Raw genomic sequence first — 21,141 nt, forward strand, 5'->3', positions numbered from 1 at the left:
GAGACTCCACAAACATATGGAAGAAGGTACTCTGGTCAGATGAGACTAAAATTGAGCTTTTTGACCAGCAAGGAAAACGCTATGTCTGGAGCAAACCCAACACCTCTAATCACCCCGAGAACACCATCCCCATCCCCCCCTCAATACAATTGAGAATCTGTGGTATGACTTAAAGACCGCTGTACACCAGCGGAACCCATCCAACTTGAACTTGAAGATTGGGCAGAAATCCCAGTGGCTAGATGTGCCAAGCCTATAGAGACATACCCCAAGAGACTTGCAGCTGTAATTGTTGCAAAAGGTGGCTCTACAAAGTATTGACTTGGGGGGGTGAATAGTTATGCACGCTATTTTTGGTATTATTTCATGTTTGTTTCACATTAAAACATATTTTGCATCTTCAAAGTGGTAGGCATGTTGTGTAAATCAAATGATACAAACCCCACAAAATGTTTTATTCCAGGTTGTAGGATAACAAAATAGGAAAAATGCCAAGGGGGTGAATCCTTTCACAAGCCACTGTAGATCAAATAAATATAAAACAAATAAATGGAGGGGAGAAGGAGAGAAGGAGAGGAGAGAGAGGTGGAAGAGAGGGAGAGGAGAGAAGGAGAGGAGAGAGAGGTGGAAGAGAGGGAGAGGAGAGAAGGAGAGGAGAGAGAGGTGGAAGAGAGGGAGAGGAGAGAAGGAGAGGAGAGAGAGGTGGAAGAGAGGGAGAGGAGAGAAGGAGAGGAGAGAGAGGTGGAAGAGAGGGAGAGGAGAGAAGGAGAGGAGAGAGAGGTGGAAGAGAGGGAGAGGGGAAGGAGCGAGAGAGATAGAGGTGGAGAGAGGGAGAGGAGAGAAGGAGAGGAGAGAGAGGTGGAAGAGAGGGAGAGGAGAGAAGGAGAGGAGAGAGAGGTGGAAGAGAGGGAGAGGAGAGAAGGAGAGGAGAGAGAGGTGGAAGAGAGGGAGAGGAGAGAAGGAGAGGAGAGAAGGAGAGGAGAAATCAAGGGGAAGGAGAGAGAGGGGAAGGAGCGAGAGATAGAGGTGGAGAGAGGGAGAGGAGAAGGAGAGATCATCTTACCAGCCAGGGTAGAGCAGGTAGCGTGCTCTCATCATCTGCGCCTCAGAGAAGCTGCTCTCAGACAAAATCATCTTCACATCCTCATTCCTATAGAAGGGAATGATGCATTGTTACGCAAGGAACCAAGAGAATTACTGAAAGAGAATGAATGAGTGAGTGAGTTTAGACTTCATTAGGCTAATCTACCTGGTAACGGCTCCTCTCTCTGCCAGGATGAAGACAGCGTTGGGATTGGCTGACCGGATCAGCTGCTGTACAGTTTGGAGGAGAGGGTTCTTCTGTTCTGCTGCCAGTCCAGTGAAGACGACCGTACTCACTATACCTTGGCTGCACTGCTCCACCAGCTTCGGGAAGACAAATCTATAAGGTAGAATCAGATATACACTCAGAACGGCTACCTCACTTTAATATTATCAGTTATGGCACAGAGTGGTTTAGCTCAGAGAGTGGGGGCCCGCAGTCCCTGTTTGTGGGCCACGTCGGTGGCACTGTATTATCCTCAAAGCGGGCAACAAAGGTGTTTAGTTAGTCTGATTTTCTTTTTGTAGTCCGTAATTGCCTGTAGACACTGCCACATAAGTCTCGTGTCTGAGCTGTTGAATTACAACTCCACTTTGTCCCTATAATGACATTTCGCTTGTTTGATTGCTTGCCGATTGGTTATATTGGTTATAAGAAATGATAGCGGATTCATTTAGTTAAATAATAATTGGGTTGGAGTCTGCAAAATGGCAGCCATGCAGTACGGCGCCATCTTTTATAAATTTAAGGAATGAATCTGAGCCTCACGCTTATCAACTGTGGAAGGAGGGGCTTCCAGCGAGGAAGGTGGGGCTTCCACCTCACCTAGCCTAGGCCATAGGCCTATATGTTTTGATAAGGTTTGTATCACAACTAAAGTAGCCAAATAACTTCTTAAAATGAAGCACATTAATCTGCTTTACATAAACAGCGTGTGAGTTTCAAGTTTGGGGAAGATAATGTTCACCATAGAAGCATTACATGCATAACCGCATTTGTGGTTATTTTTGATCATGGTGTTTTTCGCTAATGGAACATTTGCGCTTATAGCCTACTACCATGTGCAAATTACTGTGGTTATAATGTGAAGAAATAGCCTAATACGTTATCCACATTTTAAGCTAAACGTTCTGATCTGTTGCGTCAGCTACATTGCGGTATTTTTTATTTATTCTAGTGGTTGTATTAATTTGGGATCTATCGCATCCCACAACTGTCCCAGACTATGTCTGGAATATTTATTTCTCGCACAGAATAGGTCAACTTTTGTACTATGGGGATAGTAGATTGACATAGGCTAGTGCTTTTGCTGTTCATTAGGCCTACTCATCTTGTTGGCTGACGAAAAGTAAATGTGGACAGTTCTTCCAATATCTTCAATATGCACCTCTGAATTGGATAAGGACATGTGCAGTTGCGTCCCTGATGTGTCGGTCTTCACTTGTAGCCTGTGAGAAAGACCCGATCACATGATGGAGAGCCGTGTGAGTGAAGGAGAAGGGCAGAATGCAGCACTCAGGGAGAAGGGCAGAATGCAGCACTCAGGGAGAAGGGCAGAATGCAGCACTCAGGCAGAAGGGCAGAATGCAGCACTCAGGGAGAAGGGCAGAATGCAGCACTCAGGGAGAAGGGCAGAATGCAGCACTCAGGGAGAAGGGCAGAATGCAGCACTCAGGCAGAAGGGCAGAATGCAGCACTCAGGGAGAAGGGCAGAATGCAGCACTCAGGGAGAAGGGCAGAATGCAGCACTCAGGGAGAAGGGCAGAATGCAGCACTCAGGCAGAAGGGCAGAATGCAGCACTCAGGGAGAAGGGCAGAATGCAGCACTCAGGGAGAAGGGCAGAATGCAGCACTCAGGCAGAAGGGCAGAATGCAGCACTCAGGGAGAAGGGCAGAATGCAGCACTCAGGCAGAAGGGCAGAATGCAGCACTCAGGGAGAAGGGCAGAATGCAGCACTCAGGGAGAAGGGCAGAATGCAGCACTCAGGGAGAAGGGCAGAATGCAGCACTCAGGGAGAAGGGCAGAACGCAGCACTCAGGGAGAAGGGCAGAATGCAGCACTCAGGGAGAAGGGCAGAATGCAGCACTCAGGGAGAAGGGCAGAATACAGCACTCAGGGAGAAGGGCAGAATGCAGCACTCAGGGAGAAGGGCAGAATGCAGCACTCAGGGAGAAGGGCAGAATGCAGCACTCAGGGAGAAGGGCACAGCAGCCACTGGCCGCAAAAGTAATGTATTTTTTTTAGGGTGCATTACGGTCACAAAGGGGATGCCACCGTGAAATTCGAGGCATAATCAAGTGCTTGTCAAACTGTGACTGATGTAGTATGTACAGCGTGGCAAAAAACAAAGCAGAGCTCATGCATTTCAAGCAACTTTTTTCAAATCATCATTAGAGTCCCATCATGCAGCCTTACAATGTATTAAACACCAAAACATACAGGCCAACGTTTGTAGAACAACTAAAGTTACATTAATGACTCTAAATTAAGCATCTAGGAGGACCTGTTTCTTTGTTGACCAAACAACACAGAATAGCCGCCTATTATCGTTTGGATAAAATATCCTTTCTATTTTATTAAGCTTTGTTCAATGGTATTATTTAAACTATAAACCATAAATAACGCCACGACATTCTAAGCAAATCTTGTCTGCTAAATGAACTAGTATAGCCCACAGCCATTTGGCATAGCCACATCAGGACCTAACATGAGGACAACTCAGAGTAAACTATTCTGTTCTTCTGAAATAAACTACATTTCCTTTATATCATGTTTATTTAGACCTGTATAAAATAAATCATGGATTTATTGTGAAGGTGTAGGATATATTAAATGGATTTATTGTGAAGGTGTAGGATATATTACATGGATTTATTGTGAAGGTGTAGGATATATTACATGGATTTATTGTGAAGGTGTAGGATATATTACATGGATTTATTGTGAAGGTGTAGGATATATTACATGGATTTTTTTTATTTAAAAAAAAGTAGATGTTTCAAAGGTCTGCATCAGTGGCTTGTAGGATAAATTATTTTATGTTAATTAACGGTCAATTACTGTGAGAACGGCAGTTATTTGCTTGACAATCACCGTCTTGATCAAATTTCCGCCACAGCCTCATGTGTGACCAGTGGAAGGTGTCCTGACCTGTGTTCCATGTATGAGCTGAGAGGGTCCACACAGGCTGTGACCGCCCCGATGGTGAAACAGGCCTGGACCACAGCATCTGGATGGGACAGGACCGCCTGGACCACGTCTAATATATCTGTACATCTAGAGATAGAGACAGAGAGATAGTCAGGGTTAAGTCATCTAGAGATAGAGACAGAGAGATAGTCAGGGTTAAGCCATCTAGAGATAGAGACAGAGAGATAGTCAGGGTTAAGTCATCTAGAGATAGAGACAGAGAGATAGTCAGGGTTAAGCCATCTAGAGATAGAGACAGAGAGATAGTCAGGGTTAAGCCATCTAGAGATAGAGACAGAGAGATAGTCAGGGTTAAGTCATCTAGAGATAGAGACAGAGAGATAGTCAGAGTTAAGCCATCTAGAGATAGAGACAGAGAGATAGTCAGGGTTAAGCCATCTAGAGATAGAGACAGAGAGATAGTCAGGGTTAAGCCATCTAGAGATAGAGACAGAGAAATAGTCAGGGTTAAGCCATCTAGAGATAGAGACAGAGAGATAGTCAGGGTTAAGTCATCTAGAGATAGAGACAGAGAGATAGTCAGGGTTAAGTCATCTAGAGATAGAGACAGAGAGATAGTCAGGGTTAAGCCATCTAGAGATAGAGACAGAGAGATAGTCAGGGTTAAGTCATCTAGAGATAGAGACAGAGAGATAGTCAGGGTTAAGCCATCTAGAGATAGAGACAGAGAGATAGTCAGGGTTAAGCCATCTAGAGATAGAGACAGAGAGATAGTCAGGGTTAAGCCATCTAGAGATAGAGAGATAGTCAGGGTTAAGCAATCTAGAGATAGAGACAGAGAGATAGTCAGGGTTAAGCCATCTAGAGATAGAGACAGAGAGATAGTCAGGGTTAAGTCATCTAGAGATAGAGACAGAGAGATAGTCAGGGTTAAGTCATCTAGAGATAGAGACAGAGAGATAGTCAGGGTTAAGTCATCTAGAGATAGAGACAGAGAGATAGTCAGGGTTAAGTCATCTAGAGATAGAGACAGAGAGATAGTCAGGGTTAAGTCATCTAGAGATAGAGACAGAGAGATAGTCAGGGTTAAGCCATCTAGAGATAGAGACAGAGAGATAGTCAGGGTTAAGTCATCTAGAGATAGAGACAGAGAGATAGTCAGGGTTAAGCCATCTAGAGATAGAGACAGAGAGATAGTCAGGGTTAAGCCATCTAGAGATAGATATAATCTACACAGACACAGGAAAGAGATTTAACCAGTGGATTATAAACAGAAAGATCATCAGTGACACCAGCCGCTAATGGAGGATATATCTGTCTGGTTGACTTCTGTAAGCTACATGCTACTATAATAGAACTAATGGAGGATATATCTGTCTGGTTGACTTCTGTAAGCTACATGCTACTATAACATAACTAATATATCTGTCTGGTTGACTTCTGTAAACTACATGCTACTATAACAGAACTAATGGAGGGTATATCTGTCTGGTTGACTTCTGTAAGCTACATGCTACTATAACAGAACTAATGGAGGGTATATCTGTTTGGTTGACTTCTGTAAGCTACATGCTACTATAACAGAACTAATGGAGGGTATGTCTGTTTGGTTGACTTCTGTAAGCTACATGCTACTATAACAGAACTAATGGAGGGTATATCTGTCTGGTTGACTTCTGTAAGCTACATGCTACTATAACAGAACTAATGGAGGGTATATCTGTTTGGTTGACTTCTGTAAGCTACATGCTACTATAACAGAACTAATGGAGGGTATATCTGTTTGGTTGACTTCTGTAAGCTACATGCTACTATAACAGAACTAATGGAGGGTATATCTGTTTGGTTGACTTCTGTAAGCTACATGCTACTATAACAGAACTAATGGAGGGTATATCTGTTTGGTTGACTTCTGTAAGCTACATGCTACTATAACAGAACTAATGGAGGGTATATCTGTCTGGTTGACTTCTGTAAGCTACATGCTACTATAACAGAACTAATGGAGGGTATATCTGTCTGGTTGACTTCTGTAAGCTACATGCTACTATAACAGAACTAATGGAGGGTATATCTGTTTGGTTGACTTCTGTAAGCTACATGCTACTATAACAGAACTAATGGAGGGTATGTCTGTCTGGTTGACTTCTGTAAGCTACATGCTACTATAACAGAACTAATGGAGGGTATATCTGTCTGGTTGACTTCTGTAAGCTACATGCTACTATAACAGAACTAATGGAGGGTATATCTGTCTGGTTGACTTCTGTAAGCTACATGCTACTATAACAGAACTAATGGAGGGTATATCTGTTTGGTTGACTTCTGTAAGCTACATGCTACTATAACAGAACTAATGGAGGGTATATCTGTCTGGTTGACTTCTGTAAGCTACATGCTACTATAACAGAACTAATGGAGGGTATATCTGTTTGGTTGACTTCTGTAAGCTACATGCTACTATAACAGAACTAATGGAGGGTATATCTGTCTGGTTGACTTCTGTAAGCTACATGCTACTATAATAGATGCTCTTAGAGACCGGTACACAGCTTAATGCGTACATACCCAGGAGTGAGCAGCAGTAGTCGGGGCTTCCCTCCATGTGCTCTCTGTGTCTCCAGGAAGCAGGACAGGTAGCGCTGCAAGTGGGAGGTGGAGAAACAATCACTGCAGTCTGGACCTGGACGGTAGACAACCCACCTACACACACAGGGGAAACACTACAGTTAGACACCACAGCGGGGAACACCACAGCGGGGAACACCACAGCGGGGAACACCACAGCGGGGAACACCACAGTTGGGAACACCACAGTTGGGAACACCATAGTTGGGAACACCACAGTTGGGAACACCACAGTTGGGAACACCACAGTTGGGAACACCACCGTTGGGAACACCACCGTTGGGAACACCACCGTTGGGAACACCATAGTTGGGAACACCACAGTTGGGAACACCATAGTTGGGAACACCACAGTTGGGAACACCACAGTTGGGAACACCACAGTTGGGAACACCACCGTTGGGAACACCATAGTTGGGAACACCACCGTTGGGAACACCACCGTTGGGAACACCATAGTTGGGAACACCACAGTTGGGAACACCATAGTTGGGAACACCACAGTTGGGAACACCACAGTTGGGAACACCACCGTTGGGAACACCATAGTTGGGAACACCACAGTTGGGAACACCATAGTTGGGAACACCACAGTTGGGAACACCACCGTTGGGAACACCACCGTTGGGAACACCACCGTTGGGAACACCATAGTTGGGAACACCATAGTTGGGAACACCATAGTTGGGAACACCACAGTTGGGAACACCATAGTTGGGAACACCACAGTTGGGAACACCACAGTTGGGAACACCACCGTTGGGAACACCACCGTTGGGAACACCACCGTTGGGAACACCATAGTTGGGAACACCACAGTTGGGAACACCATAGTTGGGAACACCACCGTTGGGAACACCACAGTTGGGAACACCATAGTTGGGAACACCATAGTTGGGAACACCACAGTTGGGAACACCACAGTTGGGAACACCACAGTTGGGAACACCACCGTTGGGAACACCACAGTTGGGAACACCACAGTTGGGAACACCACAGTTGGGAACACCATAGTTGGGAACACCACAGTTGGGAACACCACAGTTGGGAACACCACAGTTGGGAACACCACAGTTGGGAACACCACCGTTGGGAACACCACCGTTGGGAACACCACAGTTGGGAACACCACAGTTGGGAACACCATAGTTGGGAACACCACAGTGGGGAACACCACAGTGGGGAACACCACAGTCAGACACATACTGTACTGTGGGTCAGAGTTATAGTTCTTATTGTCTCACCTTCCTCCTTCTCTATTCAGCTGGACCAGGAAGTTAACCAGTCTGTTCTTGTGGCTGCCCGGTAGTCCAGAGATGATGGTTATAACCACCTGTTATCATACAAACACACAGGTACATCAGACTCCTGGACAATCAACAACATGTGGTAAGTAGTGGAAGCTGGGAAGACAGAATAGTAATCTGTATTAGTTACCTTGTCAACTGTCCTGTGAGAGGGTTGGTTACCTTGTCAACTGTCCTGTGAGAGGGTTGGTTACCTTGTCAACTGTCCTGTGAGAGGGTTGGTTACCTTGTCAGTCAGTCCTGTGAGAGGGTTGGTTACCTTGTCAACTGTCCTGTGAGAGGGTTGGTTACCTTGTCAGTCAGTCCTGTGAGAGGGTTAGTTACCTTGTCAGTCAGTCCTGTGGGAGGGTTGGTTACCTTGTCAGTCAGTCCTGTGAGAGGGTTAGTTACCTTGTCAGTCAGTCCTGTGAGAGGGTTGGTTACCTTGTCAGTCAGTCCTGTGAGAGGGTTAGTTACCTTGTCAGTCTGTCCTGTGAGAGGGTTGGTTACCTTGTCAGTCAGTCCTGTGAGAGGGTTGGTTACCTTGTCAGTCAGTCCTGTGGGAGGGTTGGTTACCTTGTCAGTCAGTCCTGTGGGAGGGTTGGTTACCTTGTCAACTGTCCTGTGGGAGGGTTGGTTACCTTGTCAACTGTCCTGTGAGAGGGTTGGTTACCTTGTCAGTCTGTCCTGTGAGAGGGTTGGTTACCTTGTCAGTCTGTCATGTGGGAGGGTTGGTTACCTTGTCAGTCAGTCCTGTGGGAGGGTTGGTTACCTTGTCAGTCAGTCCTGTGGGAGGGTTGGTTACCTTGTCAGTCAGTCCTGTGAGAGGGTTGGTTACTTTGTCAGTCTGTCCTGTGAGAGGGTTGGTTATCTTGTCAGTCCTGTGAGAGGGTTGGTTACCTTGTCAACTGTCCTGTGGGAGGGTTGGTTACCTTGTCAACTGTCCTGTGAGAGGGTTGGTTACCTTGTCAACTGTCCTGTGGGAGGGTTGGTTACCTTGTCAGTCAGTCCTGTGAGAGGGTTGGTTACCTTGTCAACTGTCCTGTGAGAGGGTTGGTTACCTTGTCAACTGTCCTGTGAGAGGGTTGGTTACCTTGTCAGTCTGTCCTGTGAGAGGGTTGGTTACCTTGTCAGTCAGTCCTGTGAGAGGGTTAGTTACCTTGTCAGTCCTGTGAGAGGGTTGGTTACCTTGTCAGTCAGTCCTGTGAGAGGGTTGGTTACCTTGTCAGTCAGTCCTGTGGGAGGGTTGGTTACCTTGTCAACTGTCCTGTGAGAGGGTTGGTTACCTTGTCAACTGTCCTGTGAGAGGGTTGGTTACCTTGTCAGTCTGTCCTGTGAGAGGGTTGGTTACCTTGTCAGTCCTGTGAGAGGGTTGGTTACCTTGTCAACTGTCCTGTGGGAGGGTTGGTTACCTTGTCAGTCAGTCCTGTGAGAGGGTTGGTTACCTTGTCAGTCAGTCCTGTGGGAGGGTTGGTTACCTTGTCAACTGTCCTGTGAGAGGGTTGGTTACCTTGTCAACTGTCCTGTGAGAGGGTTGGTTACCTTGTCAGTCTGTCCTGTGAGAGGGTTGGTTACCTTGTCAGTCCTGTGAGAGGGTTGGTTACCTTGTCAACTGTCCTGTGGGAGGGTTGGTTACCTTGTCAACTGTCCTGTGAGAGGGTTGGTTACCTTGTCAACTGTCCTGTGGGAGGGTTGGTTACCTTGTCAACTGTCCTGTGAGAGGGTTGGTTACCTTGTCAACTGTCCTGTGAGAGGGTTGGTTACCTTGTCAACTGTCCTGTGGGAGGGTTAGTTACCTTGTCAGTCTGTCCTGTGGGAGGGTCAGTTACCTTGTCAGTCAGTCCTGTGAGAGGGTTGGTTACCTTGTCAGTCAGTCCTGTGAGAGGGTTGGTTACCTTGTCAACTGTCCTGTGGGAGGGTTGGTTACCTTGTCAGTCAGTCCTGTGAGAGGGTTGGTTACCTTGTCAGTCTGTCCTGTGAGAGGGTTGGTTACCTTGTCAGTCTGTCCTGTGGAAGGGTTGGCTACCTTGTCAGTCTTGTGAGAGGGTTGGTTACCTTGTCAGTCTGTCCTGCCAGAGGGTTCCTGGTGTCTGGCGTGGAGAACAGTGCCCCCAGGTGGTCATCCTGGATGGGCTCCTGACCCACACTGCTCAGAGCAAAGTGCTGCAGGAACCTGTTGGAACACAGCAGCATTAGGAAGCATGTTGTGGTGGTTCAATGGGAGAACACTTGGGCTATTGGCAGGCAGGGTGGGACATCCACACATACATACTACTGGTCAAAAGATTGAGGTCACTTAGAAATGTCCTTGTTTTTTAAAGAAAATCTAGTTTTTTTGTCCATTGAAATAACATCAAATTGATCAGAAATACAGTGTAGACATTGTTAATGTGGTAAATTACTTTTGTAGCTGGAAACGGCAGATTTTTAATGGAATATGTACATAGCTGTACAGAGGCCCATTATCAGTGGTGGTGTTCCCCATTATCACTGCAGTACTTAATGCAGCTGGTGGCCACACCAGATACTGACTGTTACTTTTGATTTTGACCCCCACTTTGTTCAGGGACACATTATTCCTTTTCTGTTAGTCACATGTCTGTGGAACTTGTTCAGTTTATGTCTCAGTTGTTGAATCTTATTATGTTCATACAGATATTTACACATGTTAATTTTGCTGAAAATAAACACAGTTGACAGTGAGAGAACTTTACTTTTTTTGCTGAGTTTATATATATATACACTGCTCAAAAAAAATAAAGGGAACACTTAAACAACACAATGTAACTCCAAGTCAATCACACTTCTGTGAAATCAAACTGTCCACTTAGGAAGCAACACTGATTGACAATACATTTCACATGCTGTTGTGCAAATGGAATAGACAACAGGTGGAAATTATAGGCATTTAGCAAGACACCCACAATAAAGGAGTGATTCTGCAGATGGGGACCACAGATCACTTCTCAGTTCCTATGCTTCCTGGCTGATGTTTTGGTCACTTTTGAATGCTGGCGGTGCTTCCACTCTAGTGGTAGCATGAGACGGAGTCTACAACCCACACAAGTGGCTCAGGTAGTGCAGCTCATCCAGGATGGCACATCAATGCGAGATGTGGCAAGAAGGTTTGCTGTGTCTGTCAGCGTAGTGTCCAGAGCATGGAGGCGCTACCAGGAGACAGGCCAGTACATCAGGAGACGTGAAGGAGGCCGTAGGAGGGCAACAACCCAGCAGCAGGACCGCTACCTCCGCCTTTGTGCAAGGAGGAGCAGGAGGAGCACTGCCAGAGCCCTGCAAAATGACCTCCAGCAGGCCACAAATGTGCATGTGTCTGATCAAACGGTCAGAAACAGACTCCATGAGGGTGGTATGAGGGCCCGAAGTCCACAGGTGGGGGTTGTGCTTACAGCCCAACACCGTGCAGGACGTTTGGCATTTGCCAGAGAACACCGGTTTGGCGGTGGGTCAGTCATGGTGTGGGGTGGCATTTCTTTGGGGGGCCGCACAGCACTCCATGTGCTCGCCAGAGGTAGCCTGACTGCCATTAGGTGCCGAGATGAGATCCTCAGACCCCTTGTGAGACCATATGCTGGTGCTGTAGGCCCTGGGTTCCTCCTAATGCAAGACAATGCTAGACCTCATGTGGCTGGAGTGTGTCAGCAGTTCCTGCAAGAGGAAGGCATTGATGCTATGGACTGGCCCGCCCGTTCCCCAGACCTGAATCCAATTGAGCACATCTGGGACATCATGTCTCGCTCCATCCACCAACGCCACGTTGCACCACAGACTGTCCAGGAGTTGGCGGATGCTTTAGTCCAGGCCTGGGAGGAGATCCCTCAGGAGACCATCCGCCACCTCATCAGGAGCATGCCCAGGCGTTGTAGGGAGGTCATACAGGCACGTGGAGGCCACACACACTACTGAGCCTCATTTTGACTTGTTTTAAGGACATTACATCAAAGTTGGATCAGCCTGTAGTGTGGTTCAGCACTTTAATTTTGAGTGTGACTCCAAATCCAGACCTCCATGGGTTGATACATTTGATTTCCATTGATCATTTTTGTGTGATTTTTTTGTCAGCACTTTCAACTATGTAAAGAAAAAAGTATTTAATAAGAATATTTAATTCATTCAGATCTAGGATGTGTTATTTTAGTGTTCCCTTTATTTTTTTGAGCAGTGTATATCCACAGTAAAACGGGTCCTATATTGAGATAACCTGAAAGACGCTCAGCAGGGAAGAAGCTACTGCTCCAAAACTGCCATAAAAAAGCCAGACTACGGTTTGCAACTGCACATGGGGACAAAGATCAGAATTTTTGGAGAAATGTCCTCTGGTCTGATGAAACAAAAATTTAACTGTTTGGCCATAATGACCATCATTATGTTTGGAGGAAAAATGGGGAGGCTTGCAAGCTGAAGAACACCATCCCAACCGTGAAGCAGGGGGTGGCAGCATCATGTTGTGGGGGTGCTTTGTTGCAGGAGGGACTGGTGCACTTCACAAAATAGATGGCATCATGAGGACGGAAAATTATTTGGATATATTGAAGGAACATCTCAAGACATCAGTCAGGAAGTTAAAGCTTGGTCGCAAATGGGTCTTTCAAATGAACAATGACACCAAGCATACCTCCAAAGTTGTGGCAAAATGGCTTAAGGACAACAAAGTCAAGGTATTGTAGTGGCCATCTCAAAGCTCCGACCTCAATCCTATAGAACATTTGTGGGCAGAACTGAAAAAGCGTGTGTGAGCAAGGAGGCCTACATACCTGACTCAGTTACACCTGCTCTGTCAGGAGGAATGGAGGAAAAATGCCTGATAAAATGTTTTGTGGCTGGTAAAATTTGGGCACCCACCGGCCACTGCGGCTGTTAATTTCCCACCCTGCTGACAGGTGTGATACATACGGCAACAGCCTGTTGTCTTCACAAGGGGAGTAGGTACAAGTACATTTTATATAATTTTTTATTTAACCTTTATTTAACGTTAATAACAAATTCTTATTTACAATGACGGCCTACCCTGGCCAAACCCTTCTCTAACCCGAACGACACTGGGCCAATTGTGTGTCGCCCTATGTGACTCCCGTTGTGATACAGCCCAGGATCAAACCAAGGTCTGTAGTGACGCCTCTAGCATTGCGATGCAGTGCCTTAGACCGCGGCGCCACTCGGGAGCCTACATGTCCTGTTCTGGTAGCTGGGACTATGAGGCCTTCAGGCTGCCTCTATGTGGTAGGTAGTGTATACTAGGTAGTGTATACTAGGTAGTGTATACTAGGTAATGTATACTAGGTAGTGTATACTAGGTAATGTATACTAGGTAATGTATACTAGGTAGTGTATACTAGGTAATGTATACTAGGTAATGTATACTAGGTAATGTATACTAGGTAATGTATACTAGGTAGTGTATACTAGGTAATGTATACTAGGCAGTGTATACTAGGTAGTGTATACTAGGTAGTGTATACTAGGTAATGTATACTAGGTAGTGTATATTAGGTAGTGTATACTAGGTAGTGTATACTAGGTAATGTATACTAGGCAGTGTATACATACATCTCCTGTTCTGGTAGCTGGGAGTATGAGGCCTTCAGGCTGCCTCTATGTGATAGGTAGTGTATACTAGGTAGTGTATACTAGGTAATGTATACTAGGTAGTGTATACTAGGTAGTGTATACATACATCTCCTGTTCTGGTAGTTGGGAGTATGAGGCCTTCAGGCTGCCTCTGCGTTTGGCCACAGGGGGGGCGTGGCAGTCATGCAACCACTGCAGTCTGGAGTGCCTTGAGGGACAACATGGATCAACAACATTACTCCTAATATTGACATTTCTGACAGATCAAAGTCAGATCACTTTACGTAGAAGTCGTAGAGTAAGTGCCAGTTCGTTACTGTGACTCACATGTTCCTCTGATCCCAGGTCAGCTGTTCTCTGTCCACCAGCTGCAGAGAGAGTCCAGAGTCTGACCCCTGCCACACTGGTAACACCTGCAACAAAATTACAACACCTAAACAACCACAATCACAATACAACACGAACAACCACAATACAACACAACCACAATACAACACTTAAACAACCACAATACAACACCTAAACAACCACAATACAACACCTAAACAACCCCAATACAACACATAAACAACCCCAATACAACACATAAACAACCACAATACAACACATAAACAACCACAATACAACACATAAACAACCACAATACAACACATAAACAACCACAATACAACACATAAACAACCACAATACAACACATAAACAACCACAATACAACACATAAACAACCACAATACAACACCTAAACAACCACAATACAATACAACCACAATAGAACACATAAACAACCACAATACAACACATAAACAACCACAATACAACACATAAACAACCCCAATACAACACATAAACAACCACAATACAACACCTAAACAACCACAATACAACACATAAACAACCACAATACAACACAACCACAATACAACACATAAACAACCACAATACAACACATAAACAACCACAATACAACACATAAACAACCACAATACAACACATAAACAACCACAATACAACACAACCACAATACAACACATAAACAACCACAATACAACACATAAACAACCACAATACAACACCTAAACAACCACAATACAACACATAAACAACCACAATACAATACAACCACAATAGAACACATAAACAACCACAATACAACACATAAACAACCACAATACAATACAACCACAATAGAACACATAAACAACCACAATACAACACATAAACAACCACAATACAACACATAAACAACCACAATACAACACATAAACAACCACAATACAACACATAAACAACCACAATACAACACAACCACAATACAACACATAAACAACCACAATACAACACATAAACAACCACAATACAATACATAAACAACCACAATACAACACATAAACAACCACAATACAACACCTAAACAACCACAATACAACACAACCACAATAGAACACCTAAACAACCACAATACAATACAACCACAATACAACACATAAACAACCACAATACAACACAACCACAATACAACACATAAACAACCACAATACAACACCTAAACAACCACAATACAACACATAAACAACCACAATACAACACAACCACAATACAACACCTAAACAACCACAATACAATACAACCACAATACATAAACAACCACAATACAACACATAAACAACCACAATACAACACATAAACAACCACAATACAACACCTAAACAACCACAATACAACACAACCTCAATACAATACATAAACAACCACAATACAACACATAAACAACCACAATACAACACAACCACAATACAACACAACCACAATACAACACATAAACAACCACCATACAACACATAAACAACCACAATACAACACATAAACAACCACAATACAACACCTAAACAACCACAATACAACACAACCTCAATACAATACATAAACAACCACAATACAACACAACCACAATACAACACAACCACAATACAACACAACCACAATACAACACAACCACAATACAACACATAAACAACCACCATACAACACCTAAACAACCACCATACAACAGATAAACAGCTACAGCTCCCTGTTAGTAGAAGGCTCTGTGACTGACTGGCCTGTTAGTAGAAGGCTCTGTGACTGACTGGCCTGTTAGTAGAAGGCTCTGTGACTGACTGGCCTGTTAGTAGAAGGCTCTGTGACTGACTGGCCTGTTAGTAGAAGGCTCTGAGACTGACTGACATGTGAGTAGAAGGTTCTGTGACTGACTGACCTGTTAGTAGAAGGTTCTGTGACTGACTGACCTGTTAGTAGAAGGTTCTGTGACTGACTGGCCTGTCAGTAGAAGGTTCTTTGACTGACTGACCTGTGAGTAGAAGGCTCTGTGACTGACTGGCCTGTTAGTAGAAGGTTCTTTGACTGACTGACCTGTGAGTAGAAGGCTCTGTGACTGACTGGCCTGTTAGTAGAAGGCTCTGTGACTGACTGGCCTGTTAGTAGAAGGCTCTGTGACTGACTGGCCTGTGGGTAGAAGGCTCTGTGACTGACTGGCCTGTTAGTAGAAGGCTCTGTGACTGACTGGCCTGTTAGTAGAAGGCTCTGTGACTGACTGACCTGTGAGTAGAAGGTTCTGTGACTGACATGTTAGTAGAAGGTTCTGTGACTGACTGACCTGTTAGTAGAAGGTTCTGTGACTGACTGGCCTGTTAGTAGAAGGTTCTTTGACTGACTGACCTGTGAGTAGAAGGTTCTGTGACTGACCTGTGAGTAGAAGGTTCTGTGACTGACTGACCTGTTAGTAGAAGGTTCTGTGACTGACTGGCCTGTTAGTAGAAGGTTATTTGACTGACTGACCTGTGAGTAGAAGGCTCTGTGACTGACTGGCCTGTTAGTAGAAGGTTCTTTGACTGACTGACCTGTGAGTAGAAGGTTCTGTGACTGACCTGTGAGTAGAAGGTTCTGTGACTGACTGACCTGTTAGTAGAAGGTTCTGTGACTGACTGGCCTGTTAGTAGAAGGTTCTTTGACTGACTGACCTGTGAGTAGAAGGTTCTGTGACTGACCTGTGAGTAGAAGGTTCTGTGACTGACTGACCTGTTAGTAGAAGGTTCTGTGACTGACTGGCCTGTTAGTAGAAGGTTCTTTGACTGACTGACCTGTGAGTAGAAGGTTCTGTGACTGACCTGTGAGTAGAAGGTTCTGTGACTGACTGACCTGTTAGTAGAAGGTTCTGTGACTGACTGGCCTGTTAGTAGAAGGTTCTTTGACTGACTGACCTGTGAGTAGAAGGCTCGGTGACTCTGTGAGCGTGGCTGGAGGCTGAAGACCAAACAGTGGTCGTCACTGTGGAGAGGGAAGGGCAGGTGGGACAGCAGAGCAGCTTCATACTGTACAAACAGAGCTGCCACCACGCTCGACGAGTCCTGGCGGACACAGATAGCAGACACAGAGATTTGGGGGACAGTGGTGGAATGTATAACAACCCCACAGACAGAAAAGGCACAGTAACAATAACAGAACCATGGTTGGTCCGACACAGCAACCTATTCTCACACAGCACCCACACACATACGCACACACACACACACACACACACACACACACACACACACACACACACACACACACACACACACACACACACACACACACACACACACACACACACACACACACACACACACACACACACACACACTATGCTGCTGCTGCTACTCTGTTCTTTATTTTAATCTTATTATTATCTATCCTGATGTCTAGTCACTTTACCCTGCCTTCATGTACATATCTACCTCAAAATATCTACATATCTACCTTATTATTATCTATCCTGACGCCTAGTCTCTTTACCCTGCCGTCATGTACATATCTACCTCAACATATCTACATATCTACCTTATTATTATTATCTATCCTGACGCCTAGTCACTTTACCCTGCCTTCATGTACATATCTACCTCAACATATCTACATATCTACCTTATTATTATCTATCCTGACGCCTAGTCTCTTTACCCTGCCGTCATGTAGATATCTACCTCAAATACCTTATTATTATCTATCCTGATGTCTAGTCACTTTACCCTGCCTTCATGTACATATCTACCTCAAATACCTTATTATTATCTATCCTGATGTCTAGTCTCTTTACCCTGCCTTCATGTACATATCTACCTCAAATACCTCATTATTATCTATCATGATGTCTAGTCTCTTTACCCTGCCTTCATGTACTTATCTACCTCTAATACCTTATTATTATCTATCCTGATTTCTAGTCACTTTATCCTGCCTTCATGTACATATCTACCTCTAATACCTTATTATTATCTATCCTGATGTCTACTTTTATGACGATGTTGCCGCTTGTTATAGACCACCTTCAGCCCCCAGCGGAGTCCTGGACACCTTATGTGAATTGATTGCCCCCCATCTATCATCAGAGTTCGTACTGTTAGGTGACCTAAACTGGGATATGCTTAACACCCCGGCCGTCCTACAATCTAAGATAGATCAATCTCACACAAATTATCAAGGAACCTACCAGGTACCACCCTAAATCCGTAACCATGGGCACCCTAATAGATATCACCCTGACCAACTTGCCCTCTAAATACACCTCTGCTGTCTTCAACCAGGATCCCAGCGATCACTGACTCATTGCCTCCGCCCGTTATGGGTCCGCAGTCAAACGACCACCCCTCATCACTGTCAAACGCTCCCTAAAACACTTCTGCGAGCAGGCCTTTCTAATCGACCTGGCCGGGTATCCTGGAAGGATATTGACCTCATCCCGTCAGTAGAGGATGCCTGGTTGCTCTTTAAAAGGGCTTTCCTCACCATCTTAAATAAGCATGCTCCTTTCAAAAAATGTAGAACTAAAAACAGATATAGACCTTGGTTCACTCCAGACCTGACTGCCCTTGACCAGCACAAAAACATCCTATGCGTACTGCACTAGCATCAATTAGACCCCACGATATGAAACTTTTCAGGTAAGTCAGGAACCAATATACACAGTCAGTTAGGAAAGCTAAGGCTAGCTTTTTAAACAGAAATTTGCATCCTGCAACACTAATTCCAAAAAGTTTTCGGGCAGTGTAAAGTCCATGGAGAACAAGAGCACCTCCTCCCAGCTGCCCACTGCACTGAGGCTAGGAAACACTGTCACCACTAATCGAGAATTTCAAGGAGGATTTCTATACGGCTGGCCATGCTTTCCACCTGGCTACCCCAACCCCCCCTCCCCGCTTCTCCTTCACCCAAATCCAGACAGCTGATGTCCTGATAGAGCTGCCAAATCTGGATCCCTACAAATCAGCTGGGCTAGACAATCTGGACTTTCTTTTCCTAAAACTATCCGTCGCCAATTGTTGCAACCCCTATTACTAGCCTGTTCAACCTCGCTATCGAATCGTCGGAGATTCCTAAAGACTGGAAAGCTGCCGCGGTCGTCCCCCTCTTCAAAGAGGGAGACACTCTAGACCCAGCTTTGCTTTATCTTGGCCAGGTCGCAGTTGTAAATGAGAACTTGTTCTCAACTGGCCTACCTGGTTAAATAAAGGTAAAATATATATATTTCTATATATTTTTTTATTGTATTTATTATGAATCCCCATTACTTCCTGCCAAGGCAGCAGCTACTCTTCCTGGGGTTTATTATGGATCCCCATTAGTTCCTGTCAAGGCAGCAGCTACTCATCCTGGGGTTTATTATGGATCCCCATTAGTTCCTGCCAAGGCAGCAGCTACTCTTCCTGGGGTTTATTATGGATCCCCATTAGTTCCTGCCAAGGCAGCAGCTACTCTTCCTGGGGTTTATTATGGATCCCCATTAGTTCCTGTCAAGGCAGCAGCTACTCTTCCTGGGGTTTATTATGGATCCCCATTAGTTCCTGTCAAGGCAGCAGCTACTCTCCCTGGGGTTTATTATAGATCCCCATTAGTTCCTGTCAAGGCAGCAGCTACTCTTCCTGGGGTTTATTATGGATCCCCATTACTTCCTGCCAAGGCAGCAGCTACTGTTCATGGGGTTCAGCAATATTAAGGCAGTTTATACATTTCTTAAAACACTACAATTCAGTCACAAATTTCATAACAGACTGTGTGCCCTCAGGCCCCTACTCCACCACTACCACATATCTACAGTACTAAATCCATGTGTACGTGTGTCTATAGTGCATATGTTATCGTGTGTGTGTGTGTGTGTGCATGTGTCTGTGCCTATTTTTGCCATTCTAGGCAGTGATGCTCTCGATGGCGCAGCTGTAAAACCTTTTGAGGATCTGAGGACCCATGCCAAATCTTTTCAGTCTCCTGAGGGGGAATCAGTTTTGTCGTGCCCTCTTCACGACTGTCTTGGTGTGCTTGGACCATGTTAGTTTGTTGGTGATGTGGACACCAAGGAACTTGAAGCTCTCAACCTGCTCCACTACAGCACCATCAATGAGAATGGGGGATGCAAATGCAAATTAATTACTTAAAAATCATACAATATTATTTTCAGGATTTTTGTTTTAGTTGAAGTTGAAGTGTACATATGATAAAAATTACAGACCTCTACATGCTTTGTAAGTAGGAAAACCTGCAAAATAGGCAGTGTATCAAATACTTGTTCTCCCCACTGTACGTGCTCGTAGTTTGTCTATTTCATTATCCATTGATTGTACGTTGGCTAATAGGACCGATGGTAAAGGTAGATTACCCTCTCGGCGACGGATCCTTACAAGGCACCCGTACCGTCATCCACAATTTCTCCGTATTTTGCTCCTGTGAATAACGGGGATGAGGGCATTGTCGGTTGTCTGTAGTAAATCCTTCCCATCCAACTCGTTGAAGAAGAAGAATTCCTCCAGTATGAGGTGAGTAATCGCTGTCCTGATATCAAGAAGCTCTTTTCAGTCATAAGACACGGTGGCAGAAACATTATGTACACAATAAGTTACAAATAACGCAAAAAAACATGCACAAATGGTTACGGGATCGTAAAACGGCGGCCATCTCCTTCGGCGCCATTATCTATGTGAGCGGCTCTCCTCTAGTAAAAACTGCTGGATGGAAACCTGGTTGGCTAAAGTGAGCGGCTCTCCTGTAGTCAATGTAGCCTACCAATCAGTGAGAGACATTCATTTGGCTACTGGTGATCCTAGGCTTTTTGGCTATTATCTGCAGATAAATTACGAAAGCATTCGATGAATGTGGCCTCCTGATGTGCTTTAAGCATGGTTGTGGATGTAGAACTTTCGATGTTGGTGTTTTTCTGTTGAAAAAGAGTGATTTTGAGAGTATGCGAGCGGAGTCGAGCAGTCAGAAAACCCGCTCATATCGCGCTGGCGCTCAACGTCCTTTCCAACCTCTCCCCTAAAAACCTCTCCTTGCTCACAGGATAAAAAACTGCAGCTCCAAATTCGCTCCATTCATTAAAA

The 21,141-nt window shown here is 44.9% G+C and overlaps 1 protein-coding gene across 1 annotated transcript in view; it reads right to left on the reverse strand.

The window, feature by feature from the left end:
• dnaaf9 (dynein axonemal assembly factor 9) overlaps positions 1 to 21,141 on the reverse strand; it is a 96,200-nt gene that overhangs the window by 17,395 nt on the left and 57,664 nt on the right. The window contains exons 21-29 of the mRNA XM_090221490.1: positions 16,993 to 17,139; positions 14,063 to 14,148; positions 13,842 to 13,943; positions 10,205 to 10,322; positions 8,108 to 8,196; positions 6,804 to 6,938; positions 4,236 to 4,361; positions 1,250 to 1,423; positions 1,064 to 1,150 (exon numbers count right to left, since the gene is read on the reverse strand). Coding sequence (XP_090077616.1) covers positions 1,064 to 1,150; positions 1,250 to 1,423; positions 4,236 to 4,361; positions 6,804 to 6,938; positions 8,108 to 8,196; positions 10,205 to 10,322; positions 13,842 to 13,943; positions 14,063 to 14,148; positions 16,993 to 17,139 — 1,064 coding nt within the window. The remainder of the gene's footprint in view (positions 1 to 1,063; positions 1,151 to 1,249; positions 1,424 to 4,235; positions 4,362 to 6,803; positions 6,939 to 8,107; positions 8,197 to 10,204; positions 10,323 to 13,841; positions 13,944 to 14,062; positions 14,149 to 16,992; positions 17,140 to 21,141) is intronic.

The sequence above is a fragment of the Oncorhynchus mykiss genome, chromosome 25, assembly GCF_057628025.1.
Source record: "Oncorhynchus mykiss isolate SJ-2025 chromosome 25, ASM5762802v1, whole genome shotgun sequence".
NCBI lineage: Eukaryota > Metazoa > Chordata > Actinopteri > Salmoniformes > Salmonidae > Oncorhynchus > Oncorhynchus mykiss.